Genomic DNA, 18,404 nt, shown 5'->3' with positions numbered 1-18,404 from the left:
GCATTAGAGATTTAGGTGTTGCTGGCAGCTTGGTGGACCCATATCACTCAGGCAACAGTTTAAAAATCTAAGATGGCTGTAAACTCAAGGAATATTTTTAGCAATATATACATAAAATCCCCAGACAAGCTAAATAAAAAGAAAAAAAGAGCTTGATGTAATACAGAAGTATTTTATGTGTCCATCCATAAATGTTAATGTAATTGGGATTATAATTTGTTTTTCTATTTTCCTTTTTTGCTTTGTTATTCCTCTTGTATGCAATTTGGTGAAATAGCTAAGACACATTTCATTAATGAGCAATCTAACCAAGCAATTTCACATTGTTACGAAGTCAGTTGATTTAGTGATTAATGCATTTGTTATGCCTGCTGGTATAAATGTATTTTTTATCAGAGAATCGTAAAATTATTTGAGTTGGAAGGGACCCTGAAGATCCTCTAGTTCCACCCCCCTGCCCTGGGCAGGGACACCTCCCACCAGACCAGGTTGCTCCCAGCCCCATCCAGCCTGGCCTTGAGCACTGCCAGGGAGGGGGCAGCCACAGCTGCTCTGGGCAACCTGTGCCGGTGCTTCACCGCCCTCACAGGGAAGAGTTTCTTCCCAATATGTCGTCTAAATCTCCCCTCTCTCAGTTTGAAACCGTTACTCCTTGTCCTATCACTACCCTCTCTGATCCAGAGTCCCTCCCCACCTCTCCTGCAGCCCCCTCTCAGCACTGGAAGCCACTGTAAGGTCTCCCCGGAGCCTTCTCTTCTCCAGGCTGAACAACCCCAGCTCTCTCAGCCTGTCCTCACAGCAGAGGTCCTTCAGCCTTGTGAGCATCTTTGGGGCCCTCCTCTGGACCCTATGCATATATATATGTGTGTGTATATATATATATGTATATACCTGGTATATATAGCCCTCCTCTGGACCTGCTACATATAATCTAAACTAATGACTGACTTACTTGGGTGCTGCTACAAATCCTTTTGCAATTCTGGTTTCATAGTTTATAGACAGTGAATTAAATGTTGGTGACTGTATTATTGAGGAAAAACAAAGATTGTAGCACAAGCGAAACAGTATATAATTTCCCAAAGTAGAAGAGAGTGGCTGAAACTCTGTGATGAGACAAAGACAGTGAGTCCACGTCCAAGTTGATTATTTACGTTTTATGCCTGGCTTGAGCCTTGTGGAGGCGATGTTTTTTCAGTCTCTGCTATTTTCATGTTCGGTAGGTAAGAGTTTTATTGGTTTCCCTGAACTTCTTTCTCAAATGAGGTGATCTGGCTTAGAAGCTCAGCATAGATACCCCCTTGCCAAAGCTGCATTCCTAATAATAATGGCTTGCACAAGATCAGTTACATTTTGCAATCTGTGTTTTTGGTCCCTCATAAGGACAGTGATACACATTTAAAATATTACCCTGGGGTAGTTGGGTCTTGGCCTTAATGAGAAACACTTCATTTTGTGTGGGCATAAAATTTCTACACCTTTTAAGTATATTTTTTTTAAAAAAAAAGGGAAGAGAAATCCCTACTCCGAAGTATTGAAATAATATTAAAGTAACTGTAAAAATTATTTATACTCTGGCTCAGATTCCAAAGTCACTGAGGTACTTTGAAAATTTAGTTTCTCTTTTTCTAGCGTGGCTTCAAGCTGATTTCTTGCTAGTCTTTTCCCTCCGAATGCTGCGTTCACTGTGCTGAACTAAAGGAGTTGGAGTAGAGTTTTCTCTGGAGAAATTGCGTCTTCTGGTCTGTGTAAGGACACCTTTATCTTTCGTGGTTCTATATTAGCAGGATAAAGTGGGATTGTAATGCTTTACGTGCTGTGACCTCATCGCTGTCTACACCTCCCCTTGAGGCGGCAGCGGAGAGGGAGGTGCTGATCTCTTCTCTCTGGTGACCAGTGGTAGGACATAAGGAAAGAGAATGAAGCTGCGTCAGGGGAAATTCAGGTTGGACATTAGGAAGAGATTCTGCGCTGAGAAGGTGTCAGTCACTGGATCAGGCTTGTCAGGAAAGTGGTCACAGCACCGAGCCTGTCTGAGTTGAAGGAGCATCTGGATGAAGTTCTTAGTTATAAGGTTTAGTTTTAGGTAGTCCTGCGAGCAGCAGGGAGTTGGACTCTATGATCCTTATGGGTCCCTTCCAACTTGAGATACTCTGTGATTCATTTTCTTACTTAAAACAGACACGCTGTCTTACCAGGAGAAATCATCCGTGAAGTTCCATTAATCAGCTCCCACCTTGCTGGCGAAAGCAAACCCGAATTAAACTAAATGACAAAGCAACTTTTTTTCCCCCTGTAATTAATGTTACATGTCTCAGCACTCTCATTTGACTATTAGAACCTGTTTAAGACAGGAGGATTAGCTTCTCTTTGACAAATACCATCAAAATGTGTTGCTATTTAGGAAAAACCAGGAGTCCTTCACTAAATTGAGCATCCAAAAATCCTGTGCTGGTTGTATTCTTAATTACGGGAAAAGCTTAGACTTGCTGGGTACATCCCTGTGAGCTCCATAGCTGCCTTTGGTTGCAGTTTTGTGTGTGCTGTTAAGCTAGATTCTAATCAAGAAACTAGAGACCATGGAACTTCATTTTGGGGTCCTGATACAAGTGCTGTGGATTTACTCTGGACTATCTCACACCGTGCTCTTGGGCTATCGTAGCAATACTATTGAGTTTTCAACAATGTAATAGTTAATTCAACAATCAGTCACTTTCAAGAATAGGTATGCCAGCATATATCTTCAGAAATCAGTGTTTTCAAAGACAATCTAAAGTTTTCGTGAACAGGATATTATTTGATGAATTAGTATGAAAGTTTTTGCAAAATGAACAATTTAAAATTCTTTTTTCTAGACAATTGATTTAGAGGGGTTCAAGCTGTTCATGAAGACTTTTCTGGAGGCAGAGTTACCAGATGATTTCATTGAGCATCTTTTTACATCATTTAGCAACAAAATCTCTCACTGCAGCCCGTTAATAAAAAACAAACCCCAGCACCTTTCTGGAGGTAAGTAATAAAATCACAGTAATATAAGAGCTGAAGGTTCCCTCCCCCTGCTATTTTTCATCTAATAGCTATCAATATATGGAATTCTAAACTGTATATTTTTTCTTTCTTTATTCTGATATTTGTGAAATTGGAGAAACTAACTCAGTCATGAACAAGCACTACTATGAAAACAACTGGAAATTAATTCCATCTTTTTAATTCACAATAATGATGCAGCTGAGACACCAAGTGGACAGTCTTTGTCACGTTAATGCTAATCAGATTGCTATGGTTACAGGATCTTGCTGCCTGCTCTGCCGTATAAACACTTAGAAACCTTCAGAGGCTCATGCAGGAGGCTCCTGCTGGTGCTCTACAGTTTCTGTGCCCAGTTGCTGCTCTTAATTGTCTAGGTGTGATACTGCTATTAGTAATCCTGCATGCTACTGATATTTTAAATGCCCTGTAAGTGGTAGCAGTATTTTTTTTTCCCAATGTAAGGATCTTCTTTGATGCAGTTTGAAATTTTCGTGCTAAACTGAACACTTTTATTAAAAGTGATTTTGAATTCAGAGGACATAATGTATTAAAATACTTCTGTGAAAAATAGTGTTAAAAACTGTCAACTTACAAAATTTTCTAAAACTTTCCAAGACAATTTGCCAAAGGGATTTGAGGTTACCTTCTGAAGTTGAAACACTTAGTTTAGCACTTTAGCGGTTTGGGAACTCTGTCAAAATTCGGTAGCTAAAAGCAGAAGCTAGAATGAAATACATGAAATGAAAGAAATAAATGACATGTTTTGAACAGCTGTGATAATCAACTGTTTAGAGCAAGTTAGCAAATGGTTAATGAGTACTTAATCACTTGAATTCTTTATATGAAGATTAGGTGTCTTGAAATTGCAACTCATGCAGAAGTTGTGAATTTGGTGCAAGTGCTACTAGCTGGAATGTTAGCTTTTCTTGCAGATCCCAAGGACTGGATTCCCATGGATGTCTCAGTGTACAGTGATAATTATAGGCTTTCAGATATCACCCGTTGAGCCTGCCCTGTTTTTCCTTTTTAGTGTGTGCCGTTCTCAGCTATGCTAAATAGATGGTTTTCAGTTATTTTTCTTTAAGTTTACATTTATTTCCACTTCTTAATTTTATATTTCCTGGCAAAAAACACCAACCAAATAAACAAACCAAGAAAACCCAGAGTACATTATCACCTATTATGTTATAATATAATGGTCATTAACTGTAATTAGATTTAACTTTTTCTGCTAGCAAAGCTTACCACATCGAGGGTATGATTCTCGATATAACTTTTTTTTTTTTTCCATTTGAATTGAACTCTTTCTAATCAGAACTGCCATGGACACATCTCCTTCCACAAATACCTGCTGTGTAGACAATACATTTCCAATTTCTTGGGCTTTTGTTGTTAATTATCTAGACTGGTTCCACGTGCAGAGCAGTAGGCTTAGGGGTATTCAACAGCTTCTGTGGCTAATTACAGCTCTGATAGGACTTACAGGTTTGGGCAAGTCATTTAGACCAGTGATTTGGTCTCTGACCTTAGAGATGCTTTGCAACGGAATCTCTCAGGGCATGTCTAAATGTATTCTTTACTGTATGCTGCAGGATATATTTTGGATGTCATAAATTTTCAGCATTGCATTTTTTCAACTATGAATATAGATTCTGTTGCCTGTAAAGTCATAGCAGCACAATTTCATTTCCACTTTCATTACTTTTAATTTTTCATTGAAGTTTTCATCATGTTTTCATCAGAGAGTAGCATCAGTAATAAACATGCACTCTGCCAGCCACCAAAATTTGTAATCTTTTACGCTGAACCACTTTTTGCCTGGTAACTCCAATAGCAGCTGCCATTTAGTAGTGCATATTTATTTACTATGCTATATTTTTATGTATGTTGTCTGACTACTATTATTTCAAAAATAATCTTTTATCACTCTCTTAATGTATTTCTATGGTTTTTACACTTCATATGTAGAAATAGTAACATCTGTTCTTAGGTCTTTGCCAGATTTACAGCTAAATTCTGCCCAGTATTGGTGACTAAACTTGACTTTCTTCACTTTCACTATAATTCTCTCTGATACATTTTCTTCTTATGTGTGGTAAAATAATAATAATAATGTTAATAGTAGTAACGATATTAAACATTATTATGGTGGTGGTTGTTGTTTAAACTGCCAATTTCCTTACTCTAATGCTACCTACTAGAATTTTTTCTCCTTCATTCACTTTTTCCACTTTAGAGTTAATTTTCATCTTTTTCTGTTAGTAAGGACTTCAGAAATAATGTAACATGAGACTAGATTAGCAGTCTTCCATATGTATTTAGTGTAATATCAGGAGGACTGTTTGATAAATTGTTATATCCAAAGCATGCTCAGAGAGACAATTCAGTTTGTGTCATGCAAGAGTTATTTGTGTTTGGAAATACACTTCATGTGGAATTTGAATTTTGAATTGAATTTGAAATTGCATGAGATTTAAGCAGGCTGTTATGTTTTTATAAGTGGTAGCATTTAAAGGGAGAAAACGTGCATTTTGATGTGCAAATGAAAAATATGAAACTTTTGGTTTAGGATATTGTAAAATGTTACCAATAGTGAAAAAAAACCTGACCATACTGGGAAAAAAAATTGTCAGAAACATTTGACAGCCTTTAGAAAATGACAGGGTCCACGAGAGCTAGAGAAGATCACCAGGACAGTAGCAGGGTTCATAACTCTGTCTTGTGTGCGTCCATTTTTTACTTAGTGTCTCTTGGTCCACTCATGTCTGTTTATAAATTGTATTTTCAGTTAAGGTGTCTGAAGAGAGATGGAAACAGATGCCAGGTAAGCAGCAGCGCTGTAAGTCATCTGTAAGTCAGCACATTGCTACCACCCTTCTCCCATCTCTGATTCTCTGATTAATACTTTAACCTTTACCTTGCAGCTGTTGATGAGCTAAAAGATATCTTTGAATTTGTATGCCTTTTCATTTGGATTTCAGGACTCTACGTTTCTGAGATGAGTTAGCCCAAGTTTTATAATACTTTTTATTACGTGCGTAAGATTCACGTAAGACTGGAATATGAACTATTTGTGTGATTAAAGCTAGCATCTTAGTTGATTAACACTTTATAACGTCTTAATTTTAAGGGCACTTAACTGACACGCAAGCTCATTTAGTAGAACGTTGCCATATTAAATCTTTTTATTCATTTAAATATTTACTTTGTGTTTATTATCTTCCTGAAACCATTAGCATGAACTTGATTCAAAGATGTATTTTCTGCATGCCAATTTGCTCTTATTTACTGAATTGCCTTTTTTTTTTAACATGTATACCTCAGTAGACCTTTGAAAATATCTTCAGATTGTAATGAAGTTTTTCAAGATATAACTAGAGGGAAAAAATCCCCACCAGAATTCTGTTTCCTTTTGCTACAGTAATTAACTTGTCCAAGACAAATGGATGAGAGAAGATATATATGCAGATCATGTGTGCAATGACAAAGCTGTTCTGAATTAGTTACAGAAAATATTTAAGGACAATAAATCCTTTTGTAAAGTTTCATCTTTAACATTACTAAAGTCCATGAGAATTGTGACATAACTTGTAAAAAGGTTTTATTGCTGCTTTCCATGTGTTTTCCTGTCCTTCCCTTTTCTTTCCTCTGTTTTTTTGGTCCCGCAGATTCCAGTAGTATGATGAGGACTGGTCATATTAACGTTCAGTTGAAACAGAAAGTTTGACAATGTCGAAACTTGTATTCCAAGTGGTACACTGGAACTGCTCTTGATCACAATTTTTGAGCAGTTATTATGACTATTAGTTAAATTCTGTGTTTATTATCATAGTATTCTGTGGCTGAGGCTTCCGCGTTTTAAATATGTGTTGTTCTGACAGATACCTGGCTGTGTTTTTTGGGGGAGACTACAAACTTGAGTTTTCTTTGATGCTAAAACATCTTCAATTAGTGTAGCTGGTGTCAATCTGATTTCTGGTGACAATCAAATGTCAATTAGATGGAGTTTCTAGAAGCGCAAGGAAGTGGATGCAGCATTGGGCAGGGGTTGTTTTAATACTTGAATTGACATGTAATGTAGTAGAATAAAAATATTCACCAAGTTTTTTGTAGTCAAATGACATCAGATCAACACAGCTGAAGAAAAGGGTTATACCACTCCCGTAACTGATTTTTTTCCCCGATAGTTTGCTTTATCCATATAATATTTTAAACCCTCACTATCATTTTAATTCTGTCTCTGCTGGATAAACTATGAACATGAAGTGTTTAAAACGTTCACATTTATATTTAATAAGAGATTCACATAAAAGGAAGATGCACGCATGCAGGAGTTATGTTTTCATTTTCTGCTTTTATCGTATGTTAAGAGTAACAAAGGCTGTGTGTTCCAGGTCTGAGACTTAACAAAGGTACCTCTACATCCCGACCTCCTACTCCTGCCAACTTACATTTACCGGACATGATCCAGCTGAAAGATATCGTTTGCTATTTGTCTCTGCTAGAAAGAGGAAGACCTGAGGACAAGCTAGAATGTATGTTCTTTTTTAAAAATTATTTTAATGTATTTATTTCAATAAGTCATCGAAAATTCTGTTTCTAAACTTTCTGAGTTTGACTCAGTTTTGAGTAGCTGCATTATAAAAATACAGTTCGAGGTGAGCAGTAGTGCAGGAATGATCCTTTATTCTTGCTAATAGCATTAATTTGATCAGATTTTAAATAAGTTATTTGCATCTAGCACACACTAAGATGGGGAGTAAGGTTCATACCTTCTGCAATTAAAATAATCCTTTTTATACCGTTGTCTCTTGATTAGTATCAGATCTGAGAAAAACAAGTATACTGAGGATGCTTAGAGACATGTAGAAGTGATAAATATTATCTGTAGAAAATAAACTAATTCAGACAAAGAATAGTTGTTAATATAGGCTGGGGGCTCTGTAATAATGAATACAGAAAAGACAAGAATGATCCAAGTCTGCACCGCTATTGGGAATGAGTATTTGACACTGGAAGTTAGAAATTACTTGATTTTTTTTTTTTTTAATTAGGGGCCTGATTCATTAAAGCCCAACACCTCAACCTGTTCAAAAGATAGCTGAGAGTTTGGTCTGTGAATTGGGGAGAAAAAGAAAGAAACCGCATGTTTCCCCATAATGGAAATTTAGAAGTCAGTTTCCAGGTAGATAAACAGTCAATCCAATCATGTAGTCCTTACTGAGACCAAATATTCTTTGATATATGTAGCTCGTCTGTCTATAAAGGAACTGTGGGATCAGGCTTTAATACTGTGTGAGAAGTAAATACTCGATATGATAGCAGATGCACACAGTAGGCTGCTTCTCCTGGAATGAGAAGTTCGTTACAAGGTTACATGACCACATGTTGTTGAAGTATCTTGATGTTTCCCTACGTGTAGTTAGCTTACAGTGACAACTTTATACTGAAGGATCACAGATGCCATTGCCTCGGCAAAGATTATAAGGAGCCATCCCCAAACTTAGTAATGCCAGTTTTCTATTGTATGATTAGAATATGAGGATGTGTGTGTGAATGTGCCTTCAGAACACAAGCACAGGAAAACTAAGATCCTAGGACTGAATTCAACTTACAATGTAATAACTGTTTCATGGTATCAAGCCTTATCAGAGCTCTGAAGAGCTCTATGTGCAAACCGTAGCATGATGTGGGGGTCAGTATGATGAAAAAGGGGAGAGAGACAGAGGAGCAGGTGATGATTTCAGTTTGACCATGCATGTGTTTCTGAGAATTAATTCCCTAATTTCTCCTTAAAAGGACATAATTTTGAACTCTTGGAATTTCTGGGATACCACCTTTTGTCATATGCAAAATTAGAAGTTCAGAGGTTGCAGGTGAAAGTGTAGCAGTGCAGCAACTGATCTCAGCTTGGTAATTTTACTTTAATATATTTTTAATTATTTACAAAAGCTATGCAGTCTAGTAATAGAAATCGAGTGGCCAGTCAGTACTGTCAGAGGAGGGGGTGGGAAAAGAAAAATAAAAGATTGACTTGGGCTCTGTAGTTCGCATCAGAACTTTTGTTCAGTTGTTTTTATCATTTTGTTGTTGTTTTTTTTTTTCTCTTAGAGTGCATAAATCAGCAAACCCATGAATATTTAGCAGTGTATGAATAGAAAAGAGATTGCCTGCCACTCCAGTAGCATAGTTTTTCAGAGTCTAGCCAAGTGCACAGATTGAGCCTTTTCACTACCCAATACATATGTAATCGCAGAGACTTTGTTTGCGACAAAGGTGAAGCAGTTATAATTATGCTAATGTCTGTTTTTTAAATGACTGATTAGAGCTACTGATTCATGTTAAAAGAAAAAACAGTTGTAAGCACTACTTCTCTGGAGTGGGTAAGGATCAGGGAGATATTAAAACTTGCTTTCATGATAACTATAGAACAGTCTTTCAATGAGGGCATTACAATCACAGAGGAGGAGGAAGGAGAACCAAATGATTTGAACTTTATCACTGAGTGATTCAGTGATTCATCCCTATGGAAACTGTGAATGCTTAATGGTACCTTTGCCAGATAATTAGCTGTTGTGCTCTGAGCAGCTTTGGTAGAAGGCATACTAGCAGGGACAGTACCGATCTCTGGTGGCTTTTAGCATTAACTGTTGTTTTACACTGAAACAATTCTGGTCTGTACTTCACAAGCAAAGAAGGATATTTTTATAGGTTTTCTTAGCCTATAAGTAATGAATAATGGACCTTTGTAGCTTAAAACAGGGCACTACAGTAAATATCTTCAATCTTCTATTGCAGCTCTTAAGAGCAGTGTGATGTAGTGGCAAAAACTGCTGAAGTGGTAGAGAGGTATAGTGCTTAACCTTTCTCCCCTCCCACAGTTAGATGAACAACTTGGGAATAAGATGGAGGGGTATAACGCAAGCAAACCAATCCATATAACAGTTAAATATGTTTTGCTCTCAGCAAAAAATAATCCAATTCTTTCTGAACTTTACTTTCCAATTGCTAAGGATTTCCTCTCACTCCTCATTGTGTTGTTTCCTGAAAACTGTGATGAGCTCTGCTTGCAGAATTTATTGGACTGTGGCAGCATTTGCTGTGGATCCAATGCAATGGGAGTGTTCCCTGTTGAATAGGTCGTATGTTATGTTTCCAAAGACATCTTGTAAGACAGTTTGTAAGCAGCTTGCTTGGGTTCTGCTGTCAGTCAAGGCATTACAGTGTCGTGGAACCACCTGTATACGTGGTCCCTCTTCTTATACCTTAGAAAATAAATGTAGGGGGAAAAAATGAGCACTTTTGAAGGGGGTGGTGTTGAGATTTTAGAGCTCTGACCAAGTGTCCCAGAAAGTAGGGACAAAGAGTGAAGTAGTCATAGGTTTCTGGGTTTCATCTTTAGCCTTTTAAGGGTGTTTCTACCAAAGCTTCCAGCTTCTTTCTGCTCTGCAGTCTGATGCAGTACATGGTCAGCTGAGTAAGCTGCTTTGGAGTATCTGGGTAATGGTGGACATACTCGCTCTTGTGGCCGGAATCGAGTAACGATACAAACTTGGAAGTATATATTCTTTCTGGATATTGTCAAAATGCAGCTTGTCTGGGTAGCTCCCCAAAATGTTGGGAATACATTTTCAAATTGATGAAGCGAGTCTGGTCCTGGGAGGAGTCATGCTGGCAGCTTGTGAGGAATGTTTATTATTGGATTTGGCCAATGAAATACTTCAAATAATAATTCTCTGTTTCGTTTAGTTGGTCAGAAAGCATTTCTAAAGCAATATCACTATTGAGAGGTGATAGCTGCAACCGAGGGAGTAGGATAGCATTGTAACTTAAGCAGGCTTATGAACATTTGTCTGACCAGTTGCGTGTTGTCCTATGTTTGGCGAGACAATAGAGAAGGGCCTTTTGGTTGTACTCTCCGTAAATAAAGATCATCTCTAGGAGGAAGCAGAACTAAGTTCACACACCAAGTTAGCGGTGGAGTGATTATGTAGTGTCCTGGTCTGGCTGGGACAGAATCCCAGCCCAGCCACGCCAGGCAGGCCGTTAGCAGTTTCCAGTCGGCCAGGGCAGCTGCCCTGAGTGAGCTGCAGGGGTAGCCCATCCATCATGTCATGGTCGTTATAAAGGGGGAAGGTTTGCTGAGGAAGGGGAGCTCCTGTGGGGTTCTGCTGGGGTTTCTCTTGCTCCTCCTCTGGTTTCTCCAAAGGACTGCTCTCTGGTTGATGCTGACAACTGGATATTCATTTGGCTGGGTATAACTCTGTCTATCTCTGCTGGTATTAGTGCTGTTTCATTAAATCTATTTACCTTCTGCCCGCGGGTCTGCTCTCCTTTTCCCTGTTTCCCTCCCTGGCTGGTGAGGGGTCGTTGGGTGACAGAGCAACTGGTGTAGTTTAGCCCTGGGTACAGGCTGAACGTAGACATGCGGAAAAGGGGCAATTGCTCTGTCCTGCTAATATGTCTCCTTGGAGGCACTGTGGCAGGGTAGTTGCTGAGTGAACCTCTCCCGTGATACAAATTGTTTGGTGAGTCTACAATTAGTGTCGTTATTAAAAGAAAGTTAATGTTCGTCTGTTCTTTGAAACTCGAGTTTGGTTGGTTTGTGTTTTGGTTTGTTTTGGGGTGGTTTTTTTGTTGTTGTTTTGTCTTTATGAAGTAATGTTGTTACTGTGTTTTCTAACTGCGTTTCCTTCTCTTTTTGTTTCCTTTTTAGTTATGTTTCGCTTGTACGATACAGATGGAAATGGATACCTGGATAGTTCGGTAATGTTATTTATGTATTTTAACGCATTGTAAGAGTATGTCATAATGGCACACCTATACAAAACTACCTTGATCCAAATCAAGTTTATGTTTATCCTGAATTAATAGAAACAGTATAAACTATACGGGATAAAGAGTTACCCGTTTTGAAAGTAGCTCTTGAGTTTTCTTTTCTATCAGGCTACTGCTTCTACAAGGGTATAAATTTTCAAATGCTGACACTGCTATTGTGGAGTCCTGTTCTATAGCCTTCAGATTTTTAATCATATTACTGTTTGGGACTTATATTAATGTGATTCCTAAAATTCTAGAACGCTGTGGGGAGATGTGTGTGGAACCACCATTTGTAAAGATTTCATTCAAAGGGGAAAGTGTGAGAGTCACACAGAGGATGTGTGTGGAGAGATGTCTGAACTTCCATGTTGTTATTAAGAGCAGAGGAACAATATTAAAGAGTTTTGCGGAGTAGCCCAGCCAAACGTTTGAAGGAAAATCAGAGATAAAACAATCATTTAAGAAATGTAACTTTTCTTTTTTCTAATAGCTGATAGAAAGATCTATTTTATTGGCAGCTTGCTTTTTTCTTTTTCTTTTTTTTTTCCCCTTCTTCTTTTGTATCTGCCTGAAGTAAGACCGCGTAGAGTGGGTTACTAAAGAAGAGGAGGTGATTCCCATAAGTGACAGGGGAATAGGGAAGCTAAGTTATATAGAGGTATGAAGTAAATACTGTATCAGTTTTAGGCATACAAAACATGAATCAGATAACTATTGCCTATTAAATCATTATATCACAGGACTTCAGATTATGAAAACAATGTTCGAATGATAAACTAGGAAGGAGGAATCTATGACTACTTTGAACCCAGAGGCTCTCCTTTGGTTATGGGGCTGTATTTCACCTCCCTGCATGCTTTGCAGTCCATGCCTGATGTTTTGGTATTGAAGCAGATTCACCTAAGAGTGGACAGCTTCCAGTGTAAAGGACATTTCATTAGGAACGCTAATGAAGCAGTGTCACTGAATGCAATGTGTCTGAATTAAAAGTTGCTTGCAGTAGAATTTGTCTTTATAATATTGCATTAAATATTATAATTCTTTTTTGTTCATCTGTAGGAGTTGGAAAATATCATTGCTCAAATGATGCATGTTGCAGAATACCTTGAATGGGATGTTACTGAACTGAGTCCAGTAAGTTTCCATTGTATCACAAGTATTTAATCTTGCTAGAGATAGCATTTACTCACTTTGTGATACTTCCTGTCAACATGTGATTCTATATATTTGGATAGATAGAAATAATAATAGTCTGTGCTCCACTCTGACACTGTCAATTAGCACTTCTACGAGTCATTTTCTGATTAAATCTCATCTGTGAAGCATTCTTGCTACAGTTTAAGGCTTTTCTTTGGGGCATGCAGTAATTAACATTTACAATCCAGCTGGTTTGTCTCTGAAAATTTATGAAAAGTAACTACCTCTTCTTTGCATTGCACGTAGTAAGTACACAAGGGGACACAACTTGGTTCGGGAACTTTAGGTAAATAGGAATATGACACTTCATTTTCTGCAATGTCAGTAGTTGGTTTATTAGAGGTGGCATACAAATAATGTTTTCCTTTTTGCATGCGGATGAGGGAATTGGAGATCTGGATGTGTTCTAACAAGAGGTTGCTGTATTAGAATATGGATTTTATGAGATTTTTCGTTAAACTGTGTAGATCCTTCATGAGATGATGGAAGAAATTGACTATGATCATGACGGCACGGTTTCTCTAGAAGAGTGGATCCAAGGAGGAATGACAACGATCCCGCTCTTGGTCCTCCTTGGGTTAGAGAACGTAAGTATTGACATCAGAGTGTCCAGTTTCTGCTTGCATGTCAGTTATGGCCCTCAGGTTAGTTTCTCGGTGGCCTGTATAAAGAATGGCTTTTCGTTGCTTTACTGGAGCTGGATGACATGCAAAGAGCAGAAGTGTGTCTTCTGAGTCAGAGGTACGTTAGCATGTTTGAAGCAACACCAAGTGAGCCAGCTATGGAGATGGAAGCTGTAAAAACCTGATTAATTTGTCCTGTTAACAGCATGTTGTTAATTCCTAGCTGCAGTAATATCTGTTAAGAATGTTTTACTGCCCATGTGTATGTTACAGCTGGCTTGGAGCAGTGTCTAGGCTTCTCAGCATGGTGCTGTGTTGTGTGGCCTAGCCATACTGAGTCACAGAACAATCTAGGCTGGGAGGAACTTCTGGAGACCATCTGGTCCAGCCTCTTATTAAAGGCAGGGCCACAGATTGAGTTATCCAGGGCCCTGTCAAGCCCAGTCCTGAATAGTTCCAGTGAGATGGATTCCACGAGTTCTGCAGGCAGCCTCTCCCAGTGTTAATTGTTCTCAAGGGAGAGAGCTTTTTTTCTTATGTGCAGATGGAATTTCTTCTGCAGCAATTACTGGCTCTTGTCCTGTCATGATACATCCCTGTGAAGATAGTTCTTCTGTCCCTCTCTAACTGCCTTAATAAACTATACTAAGAAGCAATATCAACCAGAACACTTATACCAAAGGACAGAGTGTTATGAAAGAAGAGCTTGTGTTCTGTACATTTACAACTTCACATTAAAGATAAGACAGATGCTATATGATCAATTTTATACCAGTTCAACACAGCTGTTTTAACACTGGCATGTTGCCAGTGCCACCTGCTGTCCTGCGTTTGAGCTAATTTTGAGCACAAGCATCTTAGCGTATGTTTCAAATGCTTTTCTGTTATTTGAGAGAAAACATTCTTATTTAATTTTTTTTCTGAAGCCTTTTTCAGATATTGAGGTGAAATAATAAATAATACGTACTTTCCCCATATGCTGCTACAGCCTGAACTAAACCTAGACTGCTCTAGTTGCTCTTTATTTGCACAAAGAATGGTTAGACTGAGACTTTCTGTTGGGAAATATGCAACAAAGCAGTGCCTTGAGCAGAAGATCTAAAATTCTTGCAAAGTCTTATTAATCAAATTACCAGCTAAATGTCTAAAATGAGGATGAATTTCAGTACATTTGGAACACTGTAAGTACTAACTCCCTAATTCTATATGTGTGACTGAATAACAACAATGTTAAATTACTTCCCTGTCATCAAACAGCAGATCTTTGTCAGGCTGAATGCCATTATTTCCACAGAATTACTCTCAACAAAGGGCATCAAATGCTCTCAAGCAGTCAGTACAGCAGATAACTGGTAGTCATTTTCAGGACAGATTTTTCTTTTCTAATGGGTAGTGTAGAAGTTCTGGGAGTATTTTTCAATGTCTGCACTTCATTCTTTCTAAATTAAAAACTCCTTAAATTCCGTGATAGATTAATGCACATCCTTCTGTAGAGGTTTATTTTCATATTAAAGGAAAAGCTATTAGAAAGAAGCTATGTAAATGTATGGTATCAGACATTTTATCTTTTAGAATATTTCTACTGCTTACTAGATAATTTATCTTGCTGTGCATAGGTTTACTATGGAAATAATAAACACACATATACAGTGATCAAAATTCTGTAGCTATCAGCAGAGGTCAGTGTTTCTGTCATCAAGAGTATTCCCAGTACTTCGTGTTGAAGAGACATAAATGTACAGTGGTGGAAAAATTGTTATAATGGTATACAAAATATACTTTTGATCAATAAGCATTGTTTTGTTAGTTGAAAGTTGGAGTACAATGGATAGGGTGGCTTTTAATGCTTTTTAATATTTTACTTTACTGTGAGTGAAGTCCATTCCCTAGAGAACTGTACAAGCTGAATTACAAGTCATTTGCTAAAGATTTACTAGGAAATGGTGCCATCCTCTAAAAGGGCTCCCATTTTTCTTCTCATGTTTGAAAATGCCCTTGATTTCTGAAACCATTCACATAATACGTAGAGCAAAGCCAGATTTTTAAATTTTCCATCAAACCAGCAAAAAGTTACTACTTGTACTACTGTCTGTTTGCACAGAGTTCTAAATGATCGAATCTAAGTGTATTTTAGGACCACGAAATGTTAAATCAAGAAAGTTAAAACTCTAATGCCTGTCCGTTGTTATTTTGTGTAAACTGATAGCATGATTTGATGGTTTTACAGCATCTAATGTACTACTCAACCTCTTCATTCCAGTGCATCATTACCATGAGTGGAATACTGTTATTTCTATTTACATGCTGTTGTTAGATTTTGCAAACCCAGCTTCCCAGGACTGTGGCTGTCTTTCTCTCTCCTTTTAGTTATGATAATGAAAAGTGAGATAAGAGCCTTGTACTTAGTAATCAAATAATGAAGTTCTGGTATCTTAAAGTTTTCCACAGGCTGATTAGTATGTGAAAATAAAGGGCATAACCTACTGCCTTGTGCTGCTTAGACATGTCCAGGTAGTCTTCACATCTTAAAAAGAAGCACACCCCCCCCCCCCCAAAAAAAAAAAAAACAAAAACAAAAACAAACCCACAAAAACCAAACACACAAACAAAAAAAACAACCCCCAAACAACCCAACAATTCTTTCACTTTATTTTAACTTTAGTCAGCCACCCTTGGGCTCTATGCTGAACTCAGTGATGAATCAATTTCAGAGATTTTCCAGTATTTTAGTGACAAAGAATTGTCACTGTAGTTTATTAAAAAAAAAAAAAACACAATACCAATGGAGTCTTAAATTTGTTTTGACTTGGAGTCCATTAACTTACTGTAATGTACTTAACTCTTGTATAGAGCTTGTACAAACTTTACGAGAGTCTCAGCTGGTGTAATTTGCTGTGCTAATGTCAGGGAAGCTATGATGATTTGCTTCAGCGGAAGATTTGTCATAATACCTTCAGAATTCAGCTCCTTTGTTTGTACTTAATCTTTAGTTTCCTTTGAGAACTGTATAAAAAGGTTGGATAGAATGTAAAACTTTTATATTACATTTAAAGCATTTCAATCAGGTTTTTATTAGAGATTATATAAGATGCTTTAGTTACAATAATTGAAAAAAAATCAAAGAGTCATTTTGGTGAAATATGGAAGTATATTATATAAAAACAAAAGACTAAACAAGTTAGTGCTTATAAACAATGGGGTTGAGAGAGCCTAACCTCTTGCAGGTTTGTGGTCTTTGCCCTCTGGCTTCACCAGTAACCCCATTCTGAAAGAGACAGGACTATTAGATTGTTATTACAAATATTACCCAGCCCGCTGTTGCCAAGTTAAAAGAAGGGACAAGGAAATCTGCCTGACTTTCCTTCTGATTGATCTCACTGCCCCCTCCCCATCCTGGCCATTTTTCTGGATTTCCATGAAACTTCTAGTGCCCTCTTAAATTTAGTTGAGATTACTAAATTAATTCAAAAGTTGCTGGAGCTGTTTAGAGTCATGGAGATAAAGGGACAAAGAGTATAAATAAGTCTAATTTCTTTAGGAAATCGACATAAATATCCAGTTTATTTTATCTTACTGGGTTTTATGCTTCCTATTTCCTCCTAAAACTTGAATTTAGAGTTGCTGTGAAGGTAGAACTTAGAAATGCAGAGAGTTTTATCTTTGGTAATGTTCCAGGAAAGAAACAGTATATTCTTATTTTGGTGCTTTTCAAGGCAATTGGTGTGCTAAACAAACAATTTCAGTGCAAGACAAGGAATTTAAATAAGAACTTAATTAGTTCTTACTCTATAGGGGTGCTGTGATACATATACTGTTTGGAAATTTGTTTTGCAAGAAAAGACCTTGCAATTGTATCCCTGTATAATCCATTTGAACTAGGATGACTACGCTTTTTCCACTTCATGGTGGCTGAATGTGTTCTGCGCTGCACCTACTGAAACCTTTAAGACTCATAATTCTTTCCCTGAAGTTTAGTTGTGCCAGTTTCATGGAAGTTGTTCCAAGAAATTATCTCGTGAAAAGTGAGAATTTAATGAAGAAAATAAAATAATTAGGTAACTGTAGAGGGAATTGTTATTTATGTGGTCCAATTTTTAATAATGTCTGAGGTAGAGTTTTTTTGCTGAGTGTCACACTTCAGTCTGCAATTTTCATGCCCTCATCAGCTTCCCAAATTTACTTTTGCTTCTTAAGACAAGAGTTTGTCTCCCATCCAAACACAGATTGGACAGAGATTTCCCTGTATTAGTCCTTCTGTTGATAATTACACTTTGCATACTAGTGACAACTAGGCTATTTATTCTACTCCTTTATGGTAGAAACCTTCAAAGTTTCTGACCCTTTTATTTCATTCTGTGTTAATTTAAGTAGATCTGTATTGTCAGTGAAGTTAAGAGAGTTACCCCGTTGACTCTCCTAGTGTTGCTTAAATGACCTTTGCAATCTGGGCACAAAAAGCTGCTTAGTGACGATTTGCTCTTAAGGATTTTTGTCAGCCGTGAACATTGCGCTCTGTTCTTTGCTAAGAGTTCCTCACTTGTACAGAATTATTCCACCCTGTTCTGATAGCCATTTGATTTCTCTTCTAAAGTGATTCTGTACCAGATATTTTGGTGTCAGTTCTCTTGAAGGGGTCATTACTACCTCTTCTGACAGTGACTGTACAAAAAGTAGTTATAAACTGCAGGCTGACAAGTGGTAGTGTTTAAAAAAACCGCCTGTGTTTTAGGAGTG

General features: G+C 37.6%; 1 protein-coding gene across 8 annotated transcripts in view; it reads left to right on the top strand.

The window, feature by feature from the left end:
* The window catches only part of DGKB (diacylglycerol kinase beta), a 320,120-nt gene that overhangs the window by 50,336 nt on the left and 251,380 nt on the right, over positions 1 to 18,404 (top strand). For 6 of the 8 annotated variants that reach the window (XM_086468496.1, XM_086468493.1, XM_086468492.1 and 3 more), the window contains 5 exons: positions 2,856 to 3,009; positions 7,425 to 7,565; positions 11,747 to 11,796; positions 12,910 to 12,984; positions 13,515 to 13,634. In XM_086468496.1, the coding sequence (XP_086324622.1) occupies positions 2,856 to 3,009; positions 7,425 to 7,565; positions 11,747 to 11,796; positions 12,910 to 12,984; positions 13,515 to 13,634 (540 nt within the window). Of the gene's footprint in view, positions 1 to 2,855; positions 3,010 to 5,818; positions 5,855 to 7,424; positions 7,566 to 11,746; positions 11,797 to 12,909; positions 12,985 to 13,514; positions 13,635 to 18,404 lie in introns of all 8 variants that reach the window. The other 2 variants (XM_086468491.1, XM_086468488.1) reach the window with 1 other exon arrangement.

The sequence above is a fragment of the Leptosomus discolor genome, chromosome 7, assembly GCF_034619465.1.
Source record: "Leptosomus discolor isolate bLepDis1 chromosome 7, bLepDis1.hap2, whole genome shotgun sequence".
Taxonomy (NCBI): Eukaryota; Metazoa; Chordata; class Aves; order Leptosomiformes; family Leptosomidae; genus Leptosomus; species Leptosomus discolor.
The sequence above is the reverse complement of the archived record's forward strand: the minus strand, read 5'-3'. Positions and strand labels throughout refer to the sequence as shown.